Source organism: Penicillium mononematosum (assembly GCF_028829835.1).
Source record: "Penicillium mononematosum strain IBT 11891 chromosome Unknown utg000003l:1.0-8172316.0:1.0-8177699.0, whole genome shotgun sequence".
In the NCBI taxonomy this organism is placed as follows: Eukaryota; Fungi; Ascomycota; class Eurotiomycetes; order Eurotiales; family Aspergillaceae; genus Penicillium; species Penicillium mononematosum.
In genome coordinates, this window is record NW_026643273.1 from 3,041,712 (window position 1) to 3,069,240 (window position 27,529).

A 27,529-nucleotide genomic window follows, 5' to 3' on the forward strand; every position below is an offset into this window, starting at 1 on the left:
AGGGGCCTGGGTGACACCCTTGGTCGTGGCCGTGGATGGCTTTGCACGCTTGGCTGAATGTGATTGTTGAGTGCGCTTCCACTTGCCGTTTATACATAAGCGAAGCTACGTTCCTCCAACGTCGACGAAGATGGTGCGATGGATCGCAGAGCTTGGAGTCGTATATAGTTGGTCGTATATAGTTGAATCTGCCTGTAAAGATGCCACTCATCACAATCTCACATTGCCCCGAATAAGTGTCTGGCGGACGGGATTTGCGTTGTCGAATGTCCTTCAGGTCGACTAGCCGGTCGTCTCTGGTGTTTTATGGGAATGCCATGTCGCGTGACGTTCGAAAGTGAGAGGATGTGTTTCACTTAAGACGGGTGAAGCTCGAATCTCCAAGGGGAGGCGAGAAGTGTTGCCATGGTGCTGGTGGCTCGTCCGTTGCGCGTCAGGTGTAGTTGTAGAACGAAGGAATGTTGTCAGAGCTAGAGTGTGCCTGGCGGAAAGTTTTGTCCGTAGATAATTTCGGAGGACGGGGAGAAGGCAAGCTTTTGCAAATGAAAGAGGGTCTGGGTAACATGTCATGGGGGGGATAGAGGCGGCAAGAAGAAGGGAGAGGTAACAGAACATCCTTAGGTTAAGCTGTAGTGATGATGCTTAAGAAACATTTTATACCTACGCACATAATTTGCAATCTAGATGGACCTCATGAAAATGCAAAATTATTTGCTTCTTATTTAAAATCAATGGTCTTCTCCTTTGACATGTCTCTCACTTCATAGTCACATTCCTTTGACTTCTTTGTTTCCGCGAGAAAAACATCGTCTTATTGAGAGAAAATGGGCAACTGATAGGTGAAATCAAGTAGGCACTTAGAATGAAACGATGGAAGAAGAACTGCTTCTTCTCTTCATCCCTGTCTCAATGTATTTGTCCAGGATTTCGTTAAATTCGGCGTCTCCTTGGTCCCCAGAAGCATCCGGGGAGTAGCCGTGCGGGATTGATCCTCATCCTCTCCCATTTCTTCGCGGGTCTCCGTGTAGTATTCACCCTCGGAATTGGATTCCCCAAGAAGTGAGAGAAGATCCGCATCGTTTGGAGGTGAGTATTGATAGGGTGATCAAGGACTGCATCGTCAAAGGTGGAATTTGGAGCACGTGGTTCGTTTGGAGGGTCCCCGGGAGAGAAGGTGTAGACGGTCACGCCACGGCAGTGGTCTCCATCCGACGAGGTCCCTTTTTCCCTGTTTGTGGCAACGAAGGAATATGAATAGATAATTTATATGTTGAGGCGTAGCTGCCTGAGGCCTTGCATCCTATAAGAGACAGGAACATTCGGTGTCCATGCCTGCATGGTACCCAGGTGGTCAATTTTCCCGCGGGGTTTGTTCCTTCTTGTAGGGCCGAAATGTTGTCTGATGAAAACCTAAGACACATAGGCAGTTGCTCAACAACAGTTGTCCGAAAGGCGATCAAAACTGGTATCTGGTTTGCTGCAGAACAAAGTACCATGCGGTAAGTGGCTGGTCACATGTATCGGACAATGGAAGTGGGCTTAGCCCTGGGGGGTGGCACTACCTACATATGTAGGTAATTGCGATCGGATAGCTCTCCGGGTGAGCTTGATCAGCCATCCCATGGGACGGTGATGGCAGAATAGTTCTTATTGGCTGCACCATAGGTTGACGGGGCATAGAATCCACATATTTAGAATCACATTTAATTGAGCTGAGTGCAGTTTTTGAGAAAATGAGATCTAGATGAGCTTTAGGTGTCACCGCGGCTGCAATATCCAACTACTTGAGGGCTATTTATAGAAGGATAAGTCATTAAGAGTCGTTCAGCTTTTAGGCAGGATTGTACTTCATGAAATTCTCATGTTATTGTGGCCGGACCCAAGTTTATCGCGTTATCAATGGCACTAAAGCAGCTTCCAAGGTTGATGACACTGGCCCCACTATAAGCTTCCCAAGACTATGAGGGAACGGTCTCAATTTGTGCGGAATTGGTCTTCAATGGCGCTCACTTCTGGAAAGGAAACGCCACGTTGGTACTGATGTCATCAAACGGTCAGATGAATATAAAGACTTGAGTTTCGCAAGCGCAATTTTGAGCTGCTAGTTGACTCGAACCCGGACTTTTATTCCTGTTTGTCTGCTATTTCTGACAGGATTTTCCAATACCAACGCTTATCATGGCGGATCTTCGGACTCCTGCCCCTGAGCCAGCTACCGAGTTGGGACGTTACCGCGTTCTCTCTTCTACGGCTGGGATTCGCGTGTCACCTCTCCAGCTCGGAGCCATGTCTATTGGCGATGCATGGACACAAGCAATGGGTTCGATGAGCAAGGAGGAGTCCTTCAAACTTCTCGACGCATTCCATGCAGCCGGCGGGAATTTCATCGATACGGCAAATGATTACCAGAACGAGCAGTCGGAGACTTGGATCGGGGAATGGATGGCCGAACGCAAGAACCGCGATCAATTGGTGATTGCCACCAAATTCAGCACGGACTTTGGGTCGTACAAGCTAGGCAAGGGAAAGGCCCCAAACCATTGCGGCAACCATAAGCGAAGCCTCCATATGAGTATCCGGGATTCATTGAAGAAGCTGCAAACCGACTGGATTGACCTCCTGTACGTCCACTGGTGGGATCAAACCACGTCAATTGAAGAGGTCATGGACAGTCTTCAAGTCCTCGTGGAACAGGGCAAGGTGCTATATTTGGGTATTTCGGATACGCCGGCATGGGTTGCGGCAGCGGCAAATTCGTATGCCCGAGCCCATGGAAGGACACCCTTCAGCATCTACCAGGGCAGATGGAATGTCCTGCTCCGTGATTTTGAACGGGATATCATCCCTATGGCCCGCCATTTTGGAATGGCAATTGCCCCCTGGGATGCAATGGGCGGTGGCAAATTCAAAACGAAGGAAGAAATTGAAAGTCGGAAGGCTCAGGGACAGCCTCTCCGTAGCCTATTTAGCGGAGATCAAACCGAAGAAGAATCCGCAATGAGTGAAGCACTTGGAAAGGTGGCGAAAGAGCATGGAGGTAAACCCATAACTGCGATTGCCCTGGCATATGTGATAGCGAAAGCCCCAAATGTATTCCCGCTTATTGGCGGCCGCAAAGTTAAGCACCTCGAAGAGAACATCCAGGCTCTCAATATACGGTTGACAACGGAGCAAATCGAATACCTTGAGAGCCAAAAACAGTTTGACGTTGGCTTCCCAGGCAACTTTATCGGCCCAGATCCCAAAGTGACCGGGAAACCGTCCCCTCTATTGGCTTCAAACGCCCCGTATGCGTTTGTGCGATCAGCCAGGTCTATTGCCAGCCCAGAATAGAATTGGTAATGTTGGCCAACAGACCAGTCGTTTGTTCATTATGCACTACTCCGTAGTTAGCAATACCAAAGATAAGGGAAAAATAAAATTACCTGGTCGATTGATTTCCCTTGCAGTAAATTCCAGCTGAGTTGTACCGAATGGGAACGGGCTTAATGAGCATAGCAACCGGACTCTTCTACCTTCTCCAAAACTCCGCCCACCAGCAGTGGATCCCATTCCAACGTCCAGGGCCTTGGTGTGGGAATGACCCTCTCCATGCCCTATGTTGCGACCCAAACAGTCCTCAAGCCTGGCGATATCCCTGTCGGTACCTCATTTCAATGCTTCCAGTTCTTCGGGGCTTCCGTGAACCTCGCCATCGCGGAGGCTATCTCTGAGAATAAGCCTGTCTCGCGACTGGACAGATGGGGGTTTGAGAGACACGAGATAGAGAGCATTCTAAGCGCAGGCTCTGCCTAAGCAAGGAGGGTGGTTTCTACGGAATATCTTCCAGGCGTGTTAGATTCATACAACTACGCCATTACCAGGACGTTCTACGTCGCAACAAGCGTTGCTGCTGTTGCATTCCTGCTTTCACTCGGCATCCGTTGAGAAGCGTCAAGCCCAAACGGCAGGCTGCTGTCTCTGCTGAGGAGACTAGGTTGTGAAGTCAGTAGGGTCAATTCGCCAAAGCAAAATATGGAAGGCGGAGGCTAGAATATGAGCCCTGACGGCATCGCAAATAATCACGTCTTGAAGATAAAATTACTATTTATAGAGTCTAGAATGATGATGCATAGCTAGCGGAATTTATAGAATATATGAAAGCGATATCCATTCTTCTTTTGAGCTTGTACATAACCGGACATTGCTGTTCTTCGTGGGGATTGTAGGTATCCGCACCCTTGATCATGATCGGTTATAATATGGTTCTTCGCTTCTTTCCTAAACCTTCTCACCTCAGAAGCTGCCAGAGGTCCCATCGTTCTACCGGTATAGCGATATGGGAATATATGGCAGTCAGCGATTATTTGCCCATCAAGCTTTGTGTTGATCCATTGGTGGTTATACTGGCCACGCTTATAAGGATGGATATTAGTATATGACCATAAATATTCATTATAGGACACATACCCTTCGTTTAACGTTATAATTACGCGCTTCTCTGGATGGAGTGTATGTTGTGATTGCCCTAGTCTGTCTCTGCTGCATCCATTCGCTTGAAACTGCGTTGGCTGAAGAATGACCCTCGCATGAAACATGTCCGAGATGAAATGGCTAGGTATTGGTGACAGGATGACTCTGGTCAGACTTTTGAGTAGCCCCTCAGCTACCGCCGTTGATGAAAATCACATAATTAATATAGGGGCAAGCCGTGAAAGATTTTTCGTCCAACGCGACGAGCCTTGTTGGGACCAGATAGCAGGAAGCGCTTGCACGCCTGCAGGGATGTTGTGGAACTTGACTTTGGCGAAGATAAGGTTCATCCGATCGACAAAAAAAGATCGATGCCCCGGGTCTGTACTATCTGCCGCCGCAATGAAGCAGACCCACACAAGGGCATGTGAGCCCATCTGATTGGGTTCGATCTGAGAAACTAACTCCTTCAGACTTTCCAAGAGCTGCCACTGGTCGTCATTAGACGCCACTCGGCCGAGATAGATCTGAGAAGCCTTGATAAAAGCCATCCTTGAGAGACGGAGCATATGGTTGTGTTCAGAGTCCGGAGGGAGATCATAACACGTCCAGTCTAGGTAGTGCTCAAGCGGGAGGCTTAATACATCCACGCCTTGAGGTTCGCCGAGTAAGGGTTGGCCGAGAAATTCAAACCTGTGATGGAAAGTCAGACATGTTCAACAACAGGTCGAAGAAGAGTACTATGGGGTACACACATGTGAGTTTGTTGGCTAAGAAACTGGCGCGCAGAAGAGGGTGCAATTTGATCAGCATTTTGTACCAGATACGTCAGGGTCCGCAGAAGGTGCGCATATTCCGAGCTGCCTGTGATGGTCTCTCCAACTAGTAGAACAATCAGAGTCGCCCACGTAGACGTGGTGAACACGCGATCCGGAGACGTTGAGTCTCGGCACAACCGAGATATCAATGTAGCCCGGCCTTGATCGGCAAAGGATTGATAGGATGGGCTATGTAAGGCCAAGTGCTGTGCTGCAACCACGCCCACAGCGCGTTGCACGAGCTCATCTTCGCACGCTAGGGGCAGTAGAATATTGCGATACCCGTTGGAAATATGATCCAAAAGAACCATCACAGGAGCGACCTGCTCCGAGACTACTATTTGTTAGTAGGTATCCTCTCTGGCTAAGAAAGAGCTTACAATGTGACATCAACATGCGGGTTTGAGAATTCAAAGGGGCAAGCCATTGGTGGATTGACCCGGTCACAGAAATAGGGGCCTTATGAGAAAGGCGATCAACATCTTCATCAATGTCATCGGGGTCATATTGTCGCAGATCGACTGTTTCAGCACATGGTATCGTGTCCCCATTGCTCGGGATAGAGATATTTGTTGCTTGACGCGTGCATGGACCAGCTCCTGCGCGTTTCACATTTTTCCTCGTGGTACGTGCCGGCTGGTCGTTTTTCCATCTGATTTCACGTGGCACCGGCGTAGCCTGTATATCGCTTTCGAGGGTCGGCTCGGGCGATGGATCCACCACTGGAATGGTGAATCCTTTTAATCGACCACGTTGGGCCACACCAGTGGAAAAGCGAATCCGACCAGGGCCAGAGCATTCAATTCCCTTCTTCTGACACTTCTTGCACGTGGGTTCTGTATTGTCGCAGATTATACGGCGCTTGGAGCATTGAAAACAGCCTATAGGTGACGTGGAATGTGGTTAGAATGTTTTCCGGGAGCTGGGAGATAAGACTCACCCCTGATTTTGCTCCCAGGAGACATCTGAGATACCACGGGAAGATCACATACGGGGTGATGATATTGTTGGAGATTTTTGGAGAAGAGAAGTGAGAATTGAGATGGGAACCTTGCTGAGTAAATGCGGGGAAGGGTTACCGACGAAGATGGGATTGGTGGAACGTCGCACGTTAGGCGATTGACTGGGCAAAAGCTTAATTGGCCCCTTAAACAGAAATGGATACAAATGGATACAGCTCTTCAATTGGACAATGTTTGAATTAAGCGAGTAATAACTATATCTCTCCATCGTTTAACTGCAGCCGGGGCCCATTGTACTTTCCTCGAGCATAGATTCCCCAGTTTATTCCAGCAAATATGGCCATCACCCCTAGTACAGCCGATGTGTAGTCTGCGTTCATCTGTGTCAGCTATATACCCCTAAGTAGGGGCTACAAAGGATGTAACTTACTCATGTTGCTTCCTGTCACCGGGAGAACAGTCGGAAAGTCGTAGAAAATCAGGACAAGAATTGCGAATGCAATCGTGATGGCATTTACACTCCATCCCGCCACTGACGGTAGTCGAAAGCTGCGATCTCGAGGCAACCACATCTCGGAGCGCTTGCGATACATGAGAAGGGCAGCTGGAATCGCATAGGAGATGTGCTGGAGTACCAGACCACTGCCAATAAACGCATTGAAGGCAGATGAGGAACCCAAGTAAATACACCCAATGATGAACATGATGACGAAGTTGAAGAAGAGGCTCCATATGGGTACTTCGAACATCGTATGTATTTCGCTAAGCCATTTGCTGCCGATAATGGCACGGTCTCTAGCCAGCGACCATGTTAAGCGAGAAGCAGTTTGTTGAGCACCAATGAGGGCGAATACGGCGGCGCAGCAAAGTAAAACGACGAATACTGTAGCGGCCACATCCGACCGCGTAGCCTGGTACCACATCTCGAAAATAGGTACCCTGGATGATAGTTAGCATCTGGGAAGTGCAATATAGCCCGAAGAACGGGGATCGAGATGTACCCGGTAGCAGATGACACCACAGCATCCAAATCACTGGTGCAATATAGCATGGCAACCATGAATGTGAACGATGAGACGAATCCAATAAGCAATGTACTCATCAAAGCTCGAGGAACCACCGTGTTCGCATTTTTGCATTCCTCAGCCAAGTGCAATGCGCCGTCGATGCCGGCGTACATATAGTTAGGAGTGACAAGACTGGTCAAGAAGGCAACGCCCCCAGAACTCCAACCACTATCATTGACGAAGGTCCCCCAAACACTGACGGAGGGCTGGTAATTCGAAGATGACCGAGCGACGCATGTAATAGTAATGACAAAGAAGCTGGCGAGGGTCGCAAAGACTGCAATCATCAAAATCTGCTCGTTAGATATGGAGGTGAGTACTCACATGCAACATCATGGATCCAAAGTGACCGTTTCAGCAATGTTATGTTGTATAATAACACAAGCCCGTTTATGGCTTGATAGATCAGGAAATAATGCCATGCCTGCGGGGCGTAAGTCGGGTTGTAGAACAAGGCGATTCCAACTATGAGCTGAGCGGGGATAATGGCAATTCCGGTGCAAATTGCTATCCACGAGAAGGCATTTGTCATGCCACAGAAGTAACTCTATCTGGTCAGCAAAAAGGAAGTGGATATTCGTTTCCCTCCACAATGACTCACCAAAGACCGATTCATGGACTTGGGAGCCAAGATAGAAGTCCAGTGATATTGCCCGCCCGCAGTAGGATAAACGCTAGCAAGCTCAGCAAGGGTAAGAGCACAACAACCAACCAAAATGAGGATAAGAATGGGTCCATAGACCAAAGTGACCGGGCCACCTTGGGCAATTGCGAGAGATATTGTGCCCGCTATTCCGGCCCAGCTGTCGCATATAACCCAACTTGCTGATATAGTCTCCAGGTTTGTCATTTGTCTTCCCACATCCCCTTGGAGATTCAGGCCTTTGAGCTGTATTTGCTCGACAACGCCCTCTCCATGAGTGAATTCTACTATACCATGAGCGAAATTCGTTGTGGGGGTGCAGGTTAGATGAATGCAACTCACGCCGTTCGACATCCTGGGAGGCTGTAAGCGATAGCTAGTTGTCAGAAAAAGGGATAGATAGAGTACATATGGATGGAGAGATTACAACACATACTATTTTTGCCTTTAAGCTCTTCGATACCCATATTGATTATTTGTGTCCCTGGTTAATAAAATCAAGTAGAGAATTGATGAATGAAGACTGTAGAGACAGCCTCCACGGCAACTTCTAGTTCTTAAGAATGATTGACTCCTCACATGTTGATCGTAACAAAACCCATGAAAGAGAAGATAAGGTTCCTGATAGATTGGCATATAGCGATAAGAGGCGTTGTGCGGGGAAGGTGGCATATTGCCGAAAGGGGAAAGAAATGAGAGAAAATGCTTGATGTTGGTGGCAAAGCCGCACGAGGATAACTCTGGAAAATAACGAACCCAATTGAAGTACGAGGATGGTTCCTATGTGTCCCGACGAGTTTTCCCAGACAGGGTATCTATATACCAATAGAAACTTCGCAGGCCTTTGAGTATATTAAATACGAGTTTGATCTGAAGGAGACAGGCGTGTTAGAAGTTGGATTAATTGAAAATGTCTGCCTGACAAGATTACCTGAAAAGATCAGGATACTAACGCCGCATAAGCGGCCGACTATACTGTTATACATTTTTATTTAAAGCGCAGTACGGAGGGAACAATATAAAATATAGGATATAACTGTGGAATACATTCATGGATGGCTGCTATAGATAAGAACGCAGGGCAGGAGCAGGTTGAAGGTCCTCCTTCACTGTCATAGCCGCCCGTGTACCCTCTTCGATGGCACCATCAATGAAGCCACGCCAGCCAACAGCCCAATCAGAGTTTGCAAAGACAACATTTCCATGTCGAGCCCGCATGGCATCCAAAGACGTGGACAACAGCCCAGGGGGCGAGAAGAACCAGGCGCCCTTGGCAAACTCATCTTTGCTCCAGTTGTGAAAGACCAATCGCTGAATATCCATGTTCCCAGGAGCCATGCTCTCGACAGCATTCTTGGTTTTGTTGATATCTTCCTCGGGATGAATATCGTTGTTAGAACCACCGAAACAAACGATATGAGTATTCCCAGTGGGCATAGTTCCATCACCAACGCCATATAGGAGCTTGTTGGAGGGATAGGATATTCCAGTCCACGAACGCATATCCTTACTGGAAACCTCGGCGTGCACCTTGACACATTGGTTGACATGACCAATATTTGTGGCTGCTTCACGCCGTGTATCCAGAGGAGGGTCAAAGGATATGGAGTTGAGGACGTTGAGGGGAATAGTAGAAACCAGACGGGCACCAGTGTACTGGCGACCACCACGAGTGGTAAGGGTGACTTTATCACCCCGATCACTGATCGAGCCCACGGGACTGTTGAATGCATACGAGAGCCTTCCAGTGGCGAGCGCCTCTTTGAAGAACTTGATCGCGAAAGTCGACTGACCTCCCCTGAACTTGTACGAGATCAAGGCTTCCATGCAGCCACGATAGGAGTAGCCGCATAGGGCCCACCAATGAAGAAATTCAAAGAAGCTGGTTGTTTTCAATGTTGCGCAGCTGGAAAGAAGGATAAAGCTCTCAAGAGACGCACGTTCATTCGGACTAAGAGACAAAGCAATGGCTTCTATCCGGTCCTGGGCGGAGATTTCATCGTAACGGCGAGCCTCAGGGACGTGGAATGCGTCGTGGGGGAAAGGAATAACCTTTCTGCCCATATCACCATCAACATTGACAAATTTGTCGATGGCAGCGGAAAGGAGAGCGTCCTGACATACAAAGTCAATGATGGTTTGCCATGCAGCTGGTATTTAGAGTACGAACCTCTTCTTCGTGGCTCATTATTGCGGAACCCTGAGCTGTGCGCAACTGGAAGTGGTTCACACCACGGGAGAAATCAATAGATTTCTCCAGCTCGGTTCGCATGTTGTATCGCGAGATCTCGCGCCAAACATGAGGCTGACTCCAGTGCACCCAAGTTCCACCCATCTCAAACGGATAGTCGCCAATGTTGGAGGACCAAGAACGTCCACCAATACGATCACGAGCTTCAATTAAGAGGACGCGTAGACCTGTCATATTTAGCAAAACCGTCTAGAAATCAAATCGGGATGCTGGTATAACACACCAGCAAGGGTCAAGTCACGAGCGGCAGTAAGACCAGAATATCCGGCCCCGGCAACGATAACATCGTACTTTGCCGAAGATGACGAGATGTTTGTAGGGGGAGAAATGACACCAATTGAAGGGACACCTTGCGAAAGGCCAGTTTCAGGCGTCCATTGGAAACCGTCCCGGGACGTCATTGTGGTGAGAGCCGGTTAATGACTTGTAGGATAAATATACAAAGTATGAAGAAACAGGTGAGAACTTATCCCTTTTAAAAAGTTATCAAGTTTCGAGAAACATCCGATCTGTTGATGGTTACAACATTTATCGTAGTCCTTGGGATCTCGGAATCAGTCTAAGATCACGATAAGAACGGACTAGAAGAAATACCGGAAAGAGCAAAAAAAAAGAGATTTTTATCCTGCATAAGAGTCTAGCGTGGACAAATATTCCAAGATAGTTCCGAGGATGGTTGCAAGCCAACTTGTGTATGCGATGGTCAGTAGGTCAACCGACGCCACTGTTATGCGATATGCAAAATTACCCGATTAGGATAGTAAAGGGAGAAACCCCGGGCCAACGAACCCCCCCCCCGGGATACCAATTCAATTGGCTTAAAAGAAATTTTTATGTACTTTAATGTCCAATGTATCTTATATTCGAATTCTCGGGAACTACCTAATTATATTCATTCTAGCAATGATTTACTACCCCGATGTCTTGTGCGTGCTGAGTAAAATGCGACACCGCCATTTTCTTTTCTGATGTCTTTTCTGGTCTTTTCTGGTTCTCATTTGTTATCTTTTTTAGTGTTCTTTTTGGTGTATCTTTTAGTGTCTCCATTGCTATCTTAGTGCTGTGGTATTTCGTATACACATATACACATATACGATAACATATACTAACGAACTCCAGTCGCATTTCGGCGTTCCGAAAGGGGTGGCGGCCGATTCTCAGCGTGGACAGACTAGTAGGTCAACCAAAGTTACTAGGTGATATACAAAATTGCCCGATTAGGATAGTAAAGAGAGAAAGCAAACGAACACGCCCGAATACCAATTCACTTGGCCTGAAAGAAACTTTATGAACTTGCCTGTCTGATATTACTTTTTATCCAAAAATTACGAGAAAACTATGTCGCGACAGTTTAATCCCGCGATGTGTCGTGTGTACGTTCAAAGGCCCTTCGGTAACAAGGAAAATCCGGGGAGAAGCTGCGGGAAAACTGCCTCGGGTTTACAGCTTCCCCGCAGCCACAGCTCCAGCTCCGGGTTTCAATCATCTTTGAACTTTTTCTGTCCACATTAGTCTTGATCCTATGGAATTTATTCCGTCATGGATATGACCCTCGACTCCCTTCATGCAGGGAGTATCAAACGCATTCGACAAGCATGTGCCAACTGCAGGTACGGCTAATGACATCTGGAATCTGCGCTTTGTCCTTTTCACTAATGCTGTAACACCCTAAATTATAGGCGTAAGAAGACCAAATGCACTGGCGAACGGCCTATCTGCTTGCACTGCCGTCGTAATCGTCTGGCTTGTATCTACGAGCCGTATGCCACCACTATAGGCGATTCGAATCATATGCCACCTGTTGTACCGACTGGAAACAATCCGAATGCGAATAGCGTCTGTCGCATCTCAGCCTAGCGAAATGTGGATTTAAGGACTGACCTAAGAACAGACAGAACTTTTGCAGCGGATTAGCTCCATAGAGTCTCGCCTAGCCGAACTCAGTGGACGCGGGCCGGCACAGAGCAGGTTCGTTCTTGCATGAGATGGAATTTGTGCAAATTGGCTGACCCTGGGCCATAGCAATAACCTCCAAAATTTTGCCTCGCCCGCAAATCAAATTCGACCCCCGCCAGGAGATAACGAGGTTCCCCTGTTTACGTCGTTGTCACCTCCAACAAGCGACCATTCGTATGTCCTGGTTTCGGTTCACCACGGTGTCTCTTCATCCACTTCTAACATAACACTCCGCACCATAGGCCCTTTCCTCCAACACACGTGTTAAGATCTGTCGTCGACACATATTTCGAACATGTTCACAACCAACCATACTCACACGTTCAAGAGGCCTCGTTTCGGCAGAAACTCCAAACCAACGCGCTGCCACGATGTTTGATCCTAGCCGTACTGTCTTCCGCGGTTAGATTCTCGAGCAACGATTACTTTATTGGAAAGACACAAGATGCGTCAGAGAAATTTGCAAGAGAATCATGGTTATCGGTGCTCACAGAGCATCTGACAGTTGAGGATAACATCAGTGTACATGTAGTACAAACTGTCAATTTGCTTGCAGTTGTCGATTACACCGGTGCGCCTTTCATGCTTTTAACTGCGATCAAGAAGACTAACTATACCGTGATATAGCCGGTCGTGTCAGTTCAGGGTGGCTCAAAGTTGGACTTGCCGCCCGAATATCTCAGGACCTTCATTTGATGGTCGAACCCGACGAATGGCTACCAAATGTGGAACAGGAAGAGAGAAGACGAGCATTTTGGTCAGCATATCTTATCGACAAGCTGATTTCTTGTGGCAGATCACGGCCACTTGTCATTTTGGACGAGGACTGCAACGTTCAATTACCGTGCGATGAACAAACGTTCAGAAATGGAGGCTGGAAGAAGACGAACACGATTGGCCAACTTCTTAACTGGAACTCTGAGGTTACTGAAAGCCCAAGTCCGTTCGCGCTAGTCATGTTAATGGCCTCGATATTGGGCCGATGCACAAGATACGTGCATCAGAACCGCAGAGCCGATGAAATTCCACCCTGGGACCCGAAGTCTGAATTCTCTGCCATCAACTCCTCCCTACTTCTGCTTGAGTCCTATTCAAAGGTCGGAAATCGACCGATGTCTGAAATCCTGCAAAACGAGAGCCAAGCAAACAATACTTTTGACATACAAGAAGTTGGGCATCTCATATTTGCCCATACAATTTTCCACCTTTGCCACTGCCTTCTGAATCACCCGTTTCTGGTGCGCTTAAGACTGAAGGTATTTGGGTCTAAAGCACCGGCTAGCTTCTCTGCACGCTCTCTGCGAATAGGGTGTGATCATGCGAGAAAACTCGTGGATGTTCTGCGAAACGCTTCCGAGAATGGTCATCATGTTGAATCATCATTCTATGCTTATTGTATTGCCGTCGCCGGAGGTGTGAACTCTCTCGCATCACATTTTGAGCATCAGCAGGCAGAGTGCTCACAGTCCGATATTTCATACTACTTCAATGAGTGCCTGGGTGCCCTCAATCGACTAGGAAAGCTCTGGGTTCATGCAGGAAATATGGTACGTTTGTCTACGTAAAGAAATGCTTTCCTTCTGACACTCGTGTGCCAAGGCTGTTCGTCTGCAAGAGTTCCATAACATGTCCCATCAATTCGCCAGTCTTCTGGATCCGACGTGCTTGATGGAAGACCTTGATCCCGTGTCTCAAGAGGTTCTTTGGTCGATGATAGACTATGGTACTCTAGGTGCCGATCCACAAAAAAGGCCACTGACATCAAGGACTGGAATATCCAACCTTCCTTCCCCAACATCGTGGCCTATCGGCTCAAACATCCATGCACCTTCGCGGTTTGAGGGCGGCAACGTGGATATATTCGGTGGACTGACTCCTGCCATGCGACTGAATGAAGTCGAATATCTTTTAGACTGTAGTCCTGGAGCGAATGGGATGATCTGAGCCTAGAAGGAATTATGCGTGGCTCTTGTCCGCGCGTCAATATCCTCGGTCCGTTCGGTCCGATTCTCATCCCATCCATTTCCCCGAACAGGAACTGAAGGTATGAATAACCGTGATGAACTAGTATTCGGCAACTAACCCCGTTAATTCAGCAACCTATTGCACGCTATGGATGGAAAACAGCTTTCACCTTGGAACGGTGTAGTTTCGGGGACCACTGCTGCTATTCTGGCCAACACTCTTGTATACCCTCTTGATATGTATTAAAACTACCTGGTCATTGTGTCACTGGCTTTGTCTAACAACTATTACAGCGTGAAGACACGGTTACAAGTGCAAATCCAGAAAAGAGAATTGAAAGCCAAGGGCAGAGACACCATCGAACATGCCGAGTACCATAATGCAGTAGACACAACTCTACATATCCTTCGAGAAGATGGAATTTACGGCCTTTACAGTGGACTCAACAGCTCCATCTGTGGAACGGCCTCCATGAACTTTGCATACTTCTACTGGTCCGCAGTCGCACGGGGCGTACTTCAATCAGTCCCTCGTTTGCGTGATCTTTCAGAAGCAAATAAAATCGTGAAGGAACTGGGACTTGGGGCTGTTGGCGGGGCCATGGCCCAATTGTGCACCAACCCAATCGCAGTGATTTCTACGCGACAGCAAACCCGCAAAGCTGGCGAGAAAGGAATCTCCATGTGGACGACTATGATGGAGATTGTGCAAAGTGAGGATGGATGGACTGGTCTTTGGAGAGGCTTGAAAGTCAACCTCATTCTTGTTGTGAATCCGATGATCACGTATGGTGTCTACCAATCCCTACGAGGCCGGTTGGTGTCGCTCAAGAAAGAGCTCAGCTCTCTGGATGCCTTCTGTGGGTGCGCATTCTTGGTGAAGGTCTGGACAGTTACTGACTCGCCCGGGTTGATCTGTAGTACTCGGCGCCCTTTCGAAAGTACTCGCGACCATCGCCACCCATCCACTCATAGTGGCCAAGACCATGTTGCAATCCAAACCGCCCGAGTGTCGGAATGGCAAGCCTTTCAAGGGATTTACCGAAGCTCTTGCCTACGTCATAAGCAATGAGGGGTTCTTTCGACTGTACAAAGGGCTTGCCCCACAGATCATCAAAGGGTTTTTGGTTCAGGGGCTAATGATGATGTTGAAGGAGAGGTATAGTTCAGATACGTTCCTGCTTTCCTCGTGGAAAACTAACTTGACGGATAGGACTGAGGTTCTACTTATTATGGCAATCTCCTTGCACAGGAGACGGGTGCAGCGTCTATCATGAAAGAGGCCATCAATTTTTTGATATAATTGATAATATCTCATGTGTATGATTCTAGTTGTTATTGGATTAAGAAATAACTAAATATCGAAATCCTATGAGAAATTTGTCTGGTTCAAGGTCCGTTAGAGAACAGAGCGCTCTGGAGTTCCCGATCCTGAGTATTATCAGATGTGGCTTCAACCCACGATCAAGGCATATATTGAATTTTCCATTACAGACCAGTTCATTAAGAAAGTTTCAATCATCACTTCAGAGATGCCCAGCAGAAATCAACCTTACACGAGGGAAAACTGCGTCGAGTCCATTCTTCGGTCCTGGCGGTCCGAGCCGCGCTCCCTGGCCGCAGCTCCGGTCCGACTGCGGAGATCGGTCCCAAACTAGGGCATAGAGCCTGGAATTCGGAATCAATATACTGATCCAAAGAGACAGAATAATTGGAAAGTATCAGAACGATTGACGTTGGACTTTCAAATCTCAAAAGAGGGATTTCAACAGCAATCATGTCTGTTTCCAACGTGCCGTTCGCGGACCCTTTATGGCTTAACCGGAAGCACAGCCCGTACTACAAAGATTCGCATCGCAAACTGCAAAAAGAAGTTCGCCAGTATGTGGATGAACATATCTCACCATTTTGTGAGGAATGGGAAAAGCAAGGATTCGTTCCGCCCGAGGTAAGCAGCAATGTACTCTATGAGCATTTATCCACAGTCAATATTGAAATAATCACGTTTCAGGCTCAAAGGCGCCACGCAGAGCTGGGATATACCGCCGTCGCTTCTTTCCCACTGGCAATAGACTACCTAGACGGCCAACGACTTCCCGGCGATATCAATCCCTACGAGTGGGATGGGTTCCACGATATCGTCGTGATTGACGAGCTCGCTCGCTGTGGATACCTTGGTATTGTGTGGGCACTTGGGTGCGGAAACTCGATTGGCGGTCCGCCTATTATCAACTTTGGAAATGAAGAGCAGAAGCGCCGCTTTCTTCCGGATATGCTGAAGGGGAATATTCGATTTTGCCTTGGTGTGACTGAGCCTGATGGTGAGATTTGTCATCATTGTAATATTTATACCACTTGTTGACTGACGATTCATGGGCTGTAGCTGGATCTGATGTTGCTGGAATCACAACCGTTGCCGAACGGAAAGGGGAGGTTTATATTGTCAATGGGGCGAAGAAATGGATCACGAACGGCATCTTCGCTGACTTCTGCACTGCAGCTGTGAGGACTGGAGGAGAAGGGACTCACGGTGTCTCAGCTATGGTAATTCCGATGAAAGCTCGCGGAGTAACCTGCAGGAAGATCGAGAACTCGGGCGTTCATGCTAGTGGTACGTCAAGTTATTCTGGCAGATTATCAAGACAAGTCATCGTAGTAGTGCTGGCTGACCGATCTATAGGATCAACCTACATTGAGTTTGATCAAGTTGAAGTCCCCGTCGCCAACCTGCTGGGAGAGGAAAATAAAGGGTTCCACGTCATCATGAACAGTGAGTCTGCCGATCTTCCTTTCATTTTCCGTGACAGGTCTGGGGGGAAATTGGAGGAAATCTAACAGAAGCCAGATTTCAACCATGAGCGCCTGTGGTTGGCCTGTACATCCCTCCGAATGGCCCGTGTCTGTGCCGAGGATGCCTACCAGCACGCCATAACCCGCGAAACGTTCGGCAAAAAGCTCATCGAAAACCAAATTATTCGCTCGAAGTTTAGCGCAATGGCACGCGGTCTTGACTCGACTTACGCGTGGATGGAGCAGCTTGTGTATATCGCAGAGACAGCCAAGAAGGAGGGCACGGACGCTGGAATGGGAGGGCTGTTTGCGAATTTGAAAGTGCTGGCAGGTCAAACTCTGGAGAAGGTCAACCGAGAGGCTCAGCAGGTTATGGGTGGACTCGGGTACTCCAAGAATGGTCGTGGCTCCAGAATTGAGCAGGTCAGTCGTGACGTTAGGGTAATGGTTGTTGGAGGCGGAAGTGAAGAGATTCTGTCGGAGTTGGCTGTTAATCAGGAGATTAGGACGATGAAGAAGCAGAGCAAACTCTAGACACTAGCTGTAAAATCAATACCATCAATGCACATGTGAAATCGTGTATTTTTGAGTCATATGCTTCAACTTTCGACGTTCCTTCGGTGCATATATATACAGACTACTTACTGATAAAGACCTACCTTCTGTGAAATCCGAGAAGGTAATTGCTAACGTACCACTTCTTTCGATTCTTGTTGCTAAGTATATTAGGAATTGTGCTTGATTGAATTATACTATTGTGATAGAGGGTCTTATTTCATACAACAGAGCAAAGAGTCCTCCCTTCCTCCACCGCATCTCCTTGCTTCCAATTCGTCTCGAACTTCCCGGACGCAGAAACAGCAATGCTTACCTCCATCTTCATGCTTTCAATGACCATTACCGGTTCACCAGATTGGACCTCATCTCCATTGTTTTTCAATATCGATAGAACCTTGCACGGCATTGGCGCCTCAATACTCCTTTGCTCAGCCCCGCCCTTGGCCTTTGCCACAGACCGGATACTTTCTGCAAATGACAACAATGTATCGCGTTTGAACTCAACATACGTCCCAAGGGCAGGTAAATGGCAGAAGACCTGCTGGCCTCGATCAATCTCTCCCACCAGCGCGCGCGGTTTGGCTGAAGGGAGAGCCACATGTGCTAGAAACTTGGTTCCGTCGATGGAGAGCTGAATGGTCGATACCAGCCACGATTCAACCATAGCGGGATTTCCTTGTGACGGATGCCATGAATCGATGCTGACTCGATAGGGACTAGAAGACATGGCCATTCCACTGCGTAGTGCCTGGCTGATGTTGTTATATTGGGCGGAGACCTGAGTGGCAGCCCCGGCTGACTCGTCTGGAGACTGGCCAACCTTTTCAACAGGGATGAGATATGCCTCTGCCTCGCTGCTTGAAGTCTGCTTGACTTGAGGCTTCCATATACACATAGTAGTTGCGAGATCAATATCTTCTTGCTTCTTACCAGGCCAGTCCACAGCCGTCACAATGTCACAGTGAACACTGACTGGGTCGAACCGTTGATTGCGGAACTGTGCCCGAACATCCCCGAATGGCTTCTTCCGCATGCCGACTGGTATGGAGCTCGGAAGTTTCCGAACAACCAAGCCCGGTAGAACAGAAAGCACCTTCTCCACATCTAGTAAGTTCCAGTTAAAGGATGGTTGCAGCAATTCATCGATGTGTGTAGGGATGAACGATGTTTCGTATGCAGGGTCATGGAATGCTTTGTTCAATAAACAAGCCTGCAGGAAGAGTTGATTGGTTTTAACACCAACACAAGCAGTATGAGCGAGCACCTTGGCCATCTTCTCCACGGCCAGAGGCCTAGTCGGCGCCCAAATGACAATCTTGGCGATCATAGAATCGAAATAAATTGAGACAGTGGATCCAGTCTCAATCGCCGTTTCGTAGCGGACATCCCGACCTGGCCCGAGGACACCTGACGCTGGAAGCCATAGAAGGACCTTGCCATGTTCTGGGAAGAAATTTTTTTGCGGATCCTCAGCGCACAAGCGGCATTCGATTGCGTGTCCTTGTTGAGTCACATTCTGAACGGCAGGCAGACTTTGCAATTTCCCACCAGCAGCGACAAATAGTTGTAGTGCAACCAAATCCACTTGTGTGACCTCCTCAGTTATCGGATGCTCGACTTGCAATCTAGCGTTGACTTCAAGGAAATAGAAGTGACCGGTCTTAATATCGACGACGAACTCAACCGTGCCGGCGTTCTCATATCCGATCAACTTGGCAATTCGAACGGCAGTGTTGCTCATATGCTGGCGCGTTTCATCAGTGAGGAAAGGGCAAGGAGTTTCCTCGATGACCTTTTGATGTCTTCGCTGAACGGAGCAGTCGCGATCGAAAAATGAGACCACTTCGCCGTGCGAGTCACCCAGAATCTGAATCTCAACGTGTTTGCTGCTTTCGATGTATTTTTCCAAGATACAATCACTTGAGCCGAATGATCGCTGGGCCTCTGATTGTGCCCGCGCAAGCTCCTGTTTCAATTCTCCTGCTTCTCGCACAATTCGCATGCCCTTCCCACCACCTCCTGCGGATGCCTTAAGCATCACTGGGAAACCAATCTCATGTGCAACTTTCCTCAAAGTTTCATCATCCTGGCTAGATCCCGAAAAACCGGGAATAAGAGGAACATCGGGTGCGTGCTTTCGCAAATATTCTTTCGATGACCGCTTGTCACCTAGAGTCGACATGGCACTGGCACTTGGCCCAATGAAGATAAGCCCTGCTGTCCGGATACTGGTTGCAAAATCTGAATTCTCGCTCAAATATCCATAACCTGGGTGGATTGCTTGAGCTCCAACAGTGACTGCAGTACGAACGAGCAAGTCCATGTCAAGGAACGGGTTTGTTTGATTCCTGTCAATGCTGCCAATATTGATGGCTTCATCGGCATCTCGAACATGACGTGAACAAGAGTCCCTTGTATAGTTAGTATATGACCACCATGAGTTGTTACATTGAGCACCTACTCATCAACATAAACTGCGACGGATAGAATGTTCAATATCCGACAGGTCTGGATAATGCGACACGCAATTTCACCCCGATTGGCAATCAGCACCTTTCGGATTATCTGTCGGCCATCACTGCCTAGCGGAGGCTGCGCGACAAATAATGGCTTGCGAAGAGGTGAAGCATTGCTTGTGTCTTCATGCTTATTGATATTTACCCTGGTCATCTTGCTTCAGATTTCAGTCAAGAATCGGACTAAAATTAGGCCGGAAATCTGTGTGATTAAAGATCAATTCCCATAATCAGAGTAGCTATTCATTCTATTCACATTTGTCTTCCACATTCTCACATTCTCCGGAAGGCTCCCTCTCCGAGCCAGACCCGCTCGGTCCGGCGTCCGCCGTATGGCTGTGGGGTCGGTCCGGTGCGCATCACCAACCCCCGCAGTCTTGGACTCTACGGGGACGATCTCGGGAGTAATCCGGAGACGAGGAGGAACGGTGCTGCGGATCTAGTGGAAAGCTTTGGTATGATTCTGGCGACTATTCCATAGTGTGCTGGATACTTGAAGGGTTGAATATATTTCCATAGCAACATTGCCTAGATATGTGACTTTATATTTAGATAGTGTATAGATGCTGTGCCAAAATGTATAGATAGAGCATGACTAAATTCTTGCCAGCAGATTATGCGACTCTGCCCCCTTAACTCCCTGCAACGTAACAACCTCCAAACACATACCCAATACATCGCGCGTATCCCGAGGTTCAATAATTCCATCATCAATCAACATAGCGCTAGTCGAGTAGCACTCCGCATCCCGCTGAACCCTGTCCCTAAATTCCTGCACCTGCTTCTTCAGTTTTTCAGGCGATAGAGTGACCCCCTTCGACTTAGCACTCGCTTGTTGTACATTCTCCATAACACCCGACAGCTGATCGGGTCCCATAACGCTGCAGCGACCAGTCGGCCATGTAAAGAGGAAACGGGGCTTGTATGACCGTCCGCACATAGCGTAGTTCCCAGCTCCGTATGAAGCACCGAGAATGATGGAGATGTGGGGTACCGTCGAACAGCTGACGGCCGAGACGAGCTGAGCTCCCATTTTTATGATTCCGGCGTGTTCTGCCTTAGCGCCGACCATAAATCCGGTGACATTGTGCAGGAAGATAATTGGGGTGTTTCTATAGAAGTTAGTTTGCTCTTCGGAGGAAGAGAATTGAAGACCTTACTGCTGGTTGCACATTCGAATGAATTGCGCAGCCTTTCCTGCCTCGTTTGGGTTAATGACCGATAGTTGATTGGCTACGATACCAACAGGGAAGCCTGTAAAATATTAGCTTGGAACTACTCAATATTAGACCGGGGCTTTTTTTTCTTACCCATAACATGAGCCCAGGCCGTGATGATATTGGGTCCGTACTTCGGCTTGAAGACAGATAGACGGGAATCATCAACAATTCGCAGCAAAACCTCGCTCATATCAAAAGGCTTGCGAATATCAGGATTGACTATCGATAAGAGGTCATCAATTGGATACCGAGGGGGAACGGGCTCAATCATTCTCGGCTTGGTGGTTCGTACGTGCAACGAGGCCACCCACTCTCGGGCCTTTGAGATGGCATCGAACCTGATAATTCCTCCACGTTAGTATCGTATGTAATAAGTGGAAGTGAAAGAGGGTACCATACTCATCAGAAGAAATCTGATCCGCAAGTCCAGTCGTGACAGCATGGACTTTGGCACCGCCAAGCTCTTCAGCCCCAATGACCTCGCCAGTAGCCATTTTCACCAGAGGCGGACCACCAAGGTAAGCTTGGGCTTGATTTTCGACAAAGATTGTGTAATCCGACAAAGCAGGATGATACGCTCCACCTGCGGTCGAAGCCCCGAATACGATTGCACACGATGGCTTTCCGTGCTGCGTGCGCACCGCAAGATCGTGGAAGAGCTGTCCTCCCTTGTGGAAGACTCGAAATTGTTGAGGTAGAAAGACACCGGCCTGTTGTGTCAGTATAAGGCTGTCCCATAGTAGCTCACTGTACTGACCGATTGAACCAAGGAGATAAGTGGTAGGTCGTTCTCAAACGCGATCTCCATCATCCGATTCACTTTCAGCACTATAGCATTTGTTAGATAAATAATTATCTAATTAAAAATGATGAGCTCACCTGTCATCTCATTCCAAGCACCTCCACTCTGTGTTGGGATATGTGACATGAGAAGACATGGCATTCCACTATGTTTGTTAGAGCAGACTGAACCTCAGGCAAGTTACTTCGCCTACCAAACATTGCCAATTCCGGAAATCAAGTTCGCACATGGCGTAGAGTCTTTGTTTCCAAATCCAGCAAAAGCACCGAGTTCCAGAAAAGGCGAGTCTTGATCTAGTAACAATGCGATCCGATCTCTGGCTGTTCCCATTTCCAGTGTTAGATACGGCATAAACTGGGCAAAAGCTCACTTACGCAGGAGCTGGCCGCGGCTCTGGTGTCTTCTCATGGAATCCTCATTCCCCTCGGCAGACACCTTGCTCAAGCAATCTTCGAATCTTTCCAGGACAGGCTCCCAGCTCTTCTTGTTTGCTTGGAACGACTCTGCCCGAAGGTCCAGGTTCGCAGAGTGAACTGGGAATGATGACTCGGTCGCCATACTGAAGCTGACAAGTAACAAAAACGATCAATAGTTCTAGGATGAAAATTACACTGTCAGCAGTTCTCGATCGACGTGTGAGTTAAGAAACCCCCGCAGAGAGACTAAGGCACGCTCGGTCCGAAGCCCGGGGCTCACCCGAGCGCGGGGAGCAGACCCAGGTACTACAGATCTAATGCGGACAGACCATACGTGTATTTAACAATTGGATAGCCTTATACTACATACCCCGCTAATATTGAAGTGTGTTGCATCATCTATTCCAAGGCTCTCCCTATCTCCAATCTAACTCATTTTGGAAATCGACCACAATCAATCTTGACCTCCATTCAAACACAATGGACCCCAAACCCGCTCTCGTTCAAGGCCCCACAGAGCCAGCCTTGTGGTTTGAAACACTGGGAAACTTCATCGACAAACAAGCTGCTCAGTATGAGGATCGAGTAGCTGCTATTTTCCTTGGCAATCTGTACGACTCTCATACCGTCAATTGGCAGACCGGAGCAAGATTATTGCAAAGGCAATGCTAGAGATGGGACTACGCAAGGGGGATTGTGTTGGAATCATGGCAGGGAACTGTTATCAGTATATTGAGGTCTTCCTCGGTGGTGGGCGCATTGGATGCCCTGTTGTTGTTCTGAACAATACCTATATTCCAGGGGAATTAATGAGCGCTGTGCAAAAGAGCTGTAAGTTCTGCATAGTTCAATTGGTTAATACTACAAGTTCTGATCTCTCGTCTCATATATTTAGCTTGCAAATTGGTTTTTGTTGCCTCTGATATTGGTTCGCGAAGTCTCTCAGCCCATATCACAGCGCTTCGTGGTGATGGATCGACAAACCCTGCTCTGCCAGAACTTCGCCGGGTTGTCAACCTTGAGAATAAGGACCCAAGTAACACTGGAGTCGAAATGCAGTCGTACACCGAGTTCACCTCTGGCGCTCAATCTGTCTTCATGAAAGACTCAATGCTCCTCCGCGCAGAGAAGTCCGTGAAGCCGGATGATGTCCTCAACCTACAGTTCACCTCCGGTAGTATCCTTTAATCACCTTCAAAACGTTCTGCGGTCTAATATCCAAAATAGGAACCACTGGCTCTCCCAAAGCTGCCATGCTAAGCCACATGTGAGTACAATATCCCCAATATCCAAAGATAATCCACTAACAAGAGCAGTAACCTCCTCAACAACGCCCGCTTCGTCGGCAACGCAATGCGTCTCACCCCAGCAGACATAATCTGCTGCCCCCCACCTCTATTCCATTGCTTTGGTTTAGTCTTAGGCTTCCTCTCTTCCTTCGTACACGGCAGCTCAATAATATTCCCATCGGACTCCTTCGACGTCCACAAAGTCGTTTCAGCAATCCTCTCCGAAAACGCAACCGTCCTTCTCGGCGTTCCGACGATGTACGTTTCGGAGCTAGAGGCCCTTTCAAAAAGCGGACAGCGTCCCCAGCATCTGAGGACGGGTCTTGCATCGGGCTCGGTTGTTTCGCAAGGTCTTATGAATCAGCTTAGAGAGGAGATGGGCGTACAGAAGATGTTGATCGCGTATGGCATGACCGAAACCAGTCCAGTTACATTCATTACCTCTATTGAGGATGGGGATGAGAAGGGGACAACGACCGTGGGTAGAGTCCTGCCGCATACGGGTGCCAAGGTTATTGGGAAGGGGGGCGAGGTTCTTCGGAGAGGGCAGAGGGGAGAGTTGTGTACTAGTGGATTCGCGTTGCAGAAGGGGTATTGGAGGAATGAGGAGAAGACAAGGGAAGTTATGAGGGTGGATGGGGATGGAGCTTTGTGGATGCACACTGGGGATGAGGCTTTTATTGATAATGATGGGTATGCCCATATTACGGGGAGGATCAAGGATTTCATTATTCGGGGTGAGTTCTCGCATAACCTAGTTGTATCTGGGTTTGCTAACAATTAACGGGTTTAGGCGGAGAAAATATCTTTCCGAGAGAGATCGAAGAACGACTCATGTTGCATCCTTTTATCAGCGAAGCTAGTGTGGTTGGAATCAAGGATGAAAGATACGGCGAGGTTGTTGGGTGCTTTTTGAAAATGGCTGAAGGGTGTTCCAAGATCCCTGATACAGAGGTGAAACAGTGGGTAGGTGAGAAGCTTGGTCGACACAAGACGCCACAGTATACATTCTGGATTGGAGATCAAAATGTGGGAAGCGATTTCCCAAAGACTGGGAGCGGGAAACATCAGAAGCACATCCTGCGGGACCTTGGAAATCGGCTAGTGCAGAGGGATACAGCGAGAGCAAAGCTATAGAAACATTTAAATTCCAATTCCAATCGATTCCCTCATTTCCTTCATTTCCTTCATTCATTGTTCAGTGTGGGAATCTAGAAAGGTCCGATCTATAATAAAAAGTAGGTTAGTAGCCCTCCAAGACCCAGACCTTACTACCTAATTTCGTGCATCAGCTTCCAATCTTTCAGGAGGCACTTCCGATAGATTATTTTCTACAGACAATTCCCATCCAAAGAACGTCCAAGATCCGATCCCAGCGCGGACCGACCGGAGATAAGCTTTGACATTCCAAGTGGAGCTTTTTGCGGACTCGGTCCGGGTGGGACCAGGTTACATCCAGGTGGATATACCGAGAGTATGATAACATCACTCGAGAGGTAATTCCGATGTCAGACTAAAGGTCAAGTTTCCCAACTACTATCACTGTGCATATTCACCACGCCGTGTGGCACCATGACCGTGAAAAGCGTTCCAGCCGTCCGAATCGTGGAAGTAGGTCCTCGAGATGGATTACAGAATATTCGAGATTCGATCCCGACGTCGACGAAACTGGAATTAATCAAGAGGTTGGAAAAGACGGGGCTGGGTACTATTGAGTTGACATCTGTTGTGTCGCCGAGAAGAATTCCGCAGTTGGCGGATTGCCGGGATGTCCTTGGCGATGAGGGAGTTAAGAAGATGAGCGGGAAGGATTTGAGACTTCCTGTCTTGGTGCCAACTGTTAAAGGGTTGGATATTGCAATTGAATATGGGGTTAAAGAGATCGCTGTTTTTATCAGTGCTACTGAGGGGTTCAGTAAGGCCAATATCAACTGCTCTGTTGAGCAGGGCATAGAGAGGGCGAGGGATGTGGTCTCTCTAGCGCTGAAATCAAATATTGCTGTTCGAGGGTGAGTGATCTTGCTTCACGTTTGCTGGGCTTGTCGTCCTGACTGTCGCAGCTATGTATCGTGCATATTCGCGGATCCATACGACGGACCAACGCAACCGGCGTCAGTTCTCCGCTGCGTGAAAGAACTCCTCGATGCAGGCTGTTATGAAGTCAGTCTAGGCGACACGCTAGGCATCGGCTCCCCATCCGATGTGCGCAGCCTCATGACCTTCCTTCTCGACAACGACATTCCCCGCGAGAAACTCGCAGGCCACTTCCATGACACATACGGTCAAGCCGTGGCAAATGTCTGGGAAGCATACAACTGCGGGCTACGAGTGTTTGACTCGAGTGTAGCGGGACTCGGTGGCTGTCCTTTTGCGCCTGGAGCCAAAGGCAATGTAGCCACAGAGGACCTGGTGTATATGTTCCACAATGCGGGTATCAGCACTGGTGTTGATCTATCGAAGCTCGTTGAAATCGGGGTTTGGATTTCAGATCAGCTCAAAAAGCCAAATGGCAGTCGAGCCGGGGCAGCACTTGCGATAAAAAGCAAGTCCATTTCAAGTGTGAGGAGCAAGTCATCAAAATATCCTTCCCTTCAATGGAACCTCACAAAGGAGGCAAAGGGACTGCAGCTTTATCAGTCAGGAGTCAATCTCAAGATCGTCTTGAACCGTCCAAAAAATGGCAATGCATTGACAGCACCCATGATCTCAGCTCTGACATCCGTGGTGACAAGGGCGAGTAAAGATCCGCAGATCTCGCGCATTATTATCACCGGGAATGGTAGGTTGTTCTGCACAGGGATGGACCTCGGAAAAAGGAGCACGCCAGTTGCACAAGGCGGTTCAGCCAGCGATGCCCAGTTTCACCGCTTGAGTGGCTTATTTGAGGCCATTGATCAATCCCCCAAAGTGACTATCGCCTGTTTGAATGGGCCAGCATTCGGAGGCGGTGTCGGCCTAGCATTTTCCTGCGATATAAGACTCGCTACACGGGATGCATCCGTGACGCTAAGCGAAGTGAAGCTTGGGCTCTGTCCTGCCACTATATCGAAATATGTTGTTCGGGAATGGGGCGTTCCGTTTGCTCGTGAAGCCATGTTGTCTGCACGTCCGGTTTCAGTTGAGGAACTTCGAGCGCGGGGTCTTGTCTTTGATGTGGCTGATGGCGCAGAGGAGCTCAGTGCGAGGTTGGATATACTTTTGTCACGGTTGAAGGTTGCGTCTCCTGATGCTTCTCGGATGTCGAAGGAGCTTGTCAGACTTGGATGGGCCCATGCTGGGAGGGATGAACAGGTGACTGGAATAAAGGAGTTGTTTGAAGAAATGATGCGTGTTGATGCTGATGGTGCGCATGGTGTGAAGGAATTTCAGGCGGGACGGAAGGTGGACTGGGATGCTTTTACTCAGGGAACGTCAAAGTCCAAGCTGTAGGCTTTTAAGTGGGAAATGAGCTAAATCGTACATACCGTAATACGCCTTGCATTTCATAACTTGAATAATCCTAATTTCTGCTTCTTCTCTGTCTCTTCTTAATTGGTAGCAGCAGCCATCAAGAAAGGCCGGTGATAACTTGGCGACAACGACACTCGTCGACAATACCTGGACAGTGCCATCGATCCCTAGATAGCCGCCAGGCTGATTGGAACGATCGAACCGGGCTCCTAAAATAAAACCTCCACAATCCTATCCTCGAACCTGTTCAATGCCAGGGACTAGGAATGGCGGCTAAATTTCCTATTTGGGAATTTCCCGTCCTGCCTATGGAGATGCAACGAAGCTTATCTAGCCCAAGGGCTGCAAGTAGTACTGCTTCCGACGTCCACAAGT

General features: G+C 48.3%; 9 protein-coding genes across 9 annotated transcripts; 5 read left to right on the forward strand and 4 right to left on the reverse strand.

Moving 5' to 3' along the window:
- Positions 1-2,178: 2,178 nt before the first annotated feature.
- On the forward strand, positions 2,179-3,333 carry N7519_006118 (uncharacterized protein; the record flags this gene model as incomplete). The annotated part of the gene is made up of 1 exon (XM_057292894.1): positions 2,179-3,333. One exon carries the CDS (start codon positions 2,179-2,181, stop codon positions 3,331-3,333), a length of 1,155 nt encoding a protein of 384 aa, XP_057147705.1.
- Positions 3,334-4,664: 1,331 nt separating this feature from the next.
- On the reverse strand, positions 4,665-8,409 carry N7519_006119 (uncharacterized protein; the record flags this gene model as incomplete). The annotated part of the gene is made up of 11 exons (XM_057292895.1): positions 4,665-5,145; positions 5,208-5,604; positions 5,651-6,106; positions 6,263-6,393; positions 6,488-6,602; positions 6,663-7,171; positions 7,234-7,576; positions 7,624-7,846; positions 7,901-8,229; positions 8,285-8,305; positions 8,379-8,409. 11 exons carry the CDS (start codon positions 8,407-8,409, stop codon positions 4,665-4,667), a joined length of 3,036 nt encoding a protein of 1,011 aa, XP_057147706.1.
- A 595-nt stretch (positions 8,410-9,004) lies between these two features.
- On the reverse strand, positions 9,005-10,594 carry N7519_006120 (flavin monoamine oxidase family protein; the record flags this gene model as incomplete). The annotated part of the gene is made up of 3 exons (XM_057292896.1): positions 9,005-10,057; positions 10,113-10,360; positions 10,417-10,594. 3 exons carry the CDS (start codon positions 10,592-10,594, stop codon positions 9,005-9,007), a joined length of 1,479 nt encoding a protein of 492 aa, XP_057147707.1.
- Positions 10,595-11,732: 1,138 nt separating this feature from the next.
- Positions 11,733-15,390, forward strand: N7519_006121 (uncharacterized protein; the record flags this gene model as incomplete). Its single annotated transcript, XM_057292897.1, has 11 exons — positions 11,733-11,803; positions 11,873-12,029; positions 12,085-12,161; positions 12,216-12,323; positions 12,392-12,720; positions 12,777-13,696; positions 13,749-13,855; positions 14,246-14,353; positions 14,408-14,973; positions 15,035-15,272; positions 15,327-15,390. The coding sequence occupies 11 exons, from the start codon at positions 11,733-11,735 to the stop codon at positions 15,388-15,390; spliced, it is 2,745 nt and encodes a 914-aa protein (XP_057147708.1).
- A 500-nt stretch (positions 15,391-15,890) lies between these two features.
- On the forward strand, positions 15,891-17,437 carry N7519_006122 (acyl-CoA dehydrogenase family protein; the record flags this gene model as incomplete). The annotated part of the gene is made up of 5 exons (XM_057292898.1): positions 15,891-16,061; positions 16,125-16,434; positions 16,497-16,724; positions 16,794-16,883; positions 16,959-17,437. The coding sequence occupies 5 exons, from the start codon at positions 15,891-15,893 to the stop codon at positions 17,435-17,437; spliced, it is 1,278 nt and encodes a 425-aa protein (XP_057147709.1).
- Positions 17,438-17,678: 241 nt separating this feature from the next.
- On the reverse strand, positions 17,679-20,131 carry N7519_006123 (acetyl/propionyl/methylcrotonyl-CoA carboxylase subunit alpha; the record flags this gene model as incomplete). The annotated part of the gene is made up of 2 exons (XM_057292899.1): positions 17,679-19,872; positions 19,923-20,131. 2 exons carry the CDS (start codon positions 20,129-20,131, stop codon positions 17,679-17,681), a joined length of 2,403 nt encoding a protein of 800 aa, XP_057147710.1.
- A 441-nt stretch (positions 20,132-20,572) lies between these two features.
- On the reverse strand, positions 20,573-22,557 carry N7519_006124 (acyl-CoA carboxylase subunit beta; the record flags this gene model as incomplete). Its single annotated transcript, XM_057292900.1, has 8 exons — positions 20,573-21,089; positions 21,138-21,231; positions 21,288-21,535; positions 21,597-21,907; positions 21,955-22,025; positions 22,077-22,144; positions 22,193-22,319; positions 22,374-22,557. 8 exons carry the CDS (start codon positions 22,555-22,557, stop codon positions 20,573-20,575), a joined length of 1,620 nt encoding a protein of 539 aa, XP_057147711.1.
- Positions 22,558-22,895: 338 nt separating this feature from the next.
- N7519_006125 (uncharacterized protein) lies at positions 22,896-24,841 on the forward strand (the record flags this gene model as incomplete). Its single annotated transcript, XM_057292901.1, has 6 exons — positions 22,896-23,000; positions 23,066-23,246; positions 23,311-23,589; positions 23,643-23,682; positions 23,732-24,441; positions 24,498-24,841. 6 exons carry the CDS (start codon positions 22,896-22,898, stop codon positions 24,839-24,841), a joined length of 1,659 nt encoding a protein of 552 aa, XP_057147712.1.
- Positions 24,842-25,276: 435 nt separating this feature from the next.
- Positions 25,277-27,133, forward strand: N7519_006126 (uncharacterized protein; the record flags this gene model as incomplete). The annotated part of the gene is made up of 2 exons (XM_057292902.1): positions 25,277-25,713; positions 25,765-27,133. 2 exons carry the CDS (start codon positions 25,277-25,279, stop codon positions 27,131-27,133), a joined length of 1,806 nt encoding a protein of 601 aa, XP_057147713.1.
- Between the last annotated feature and the right edge of the window lie 396 nt (positions 27,134-27,529).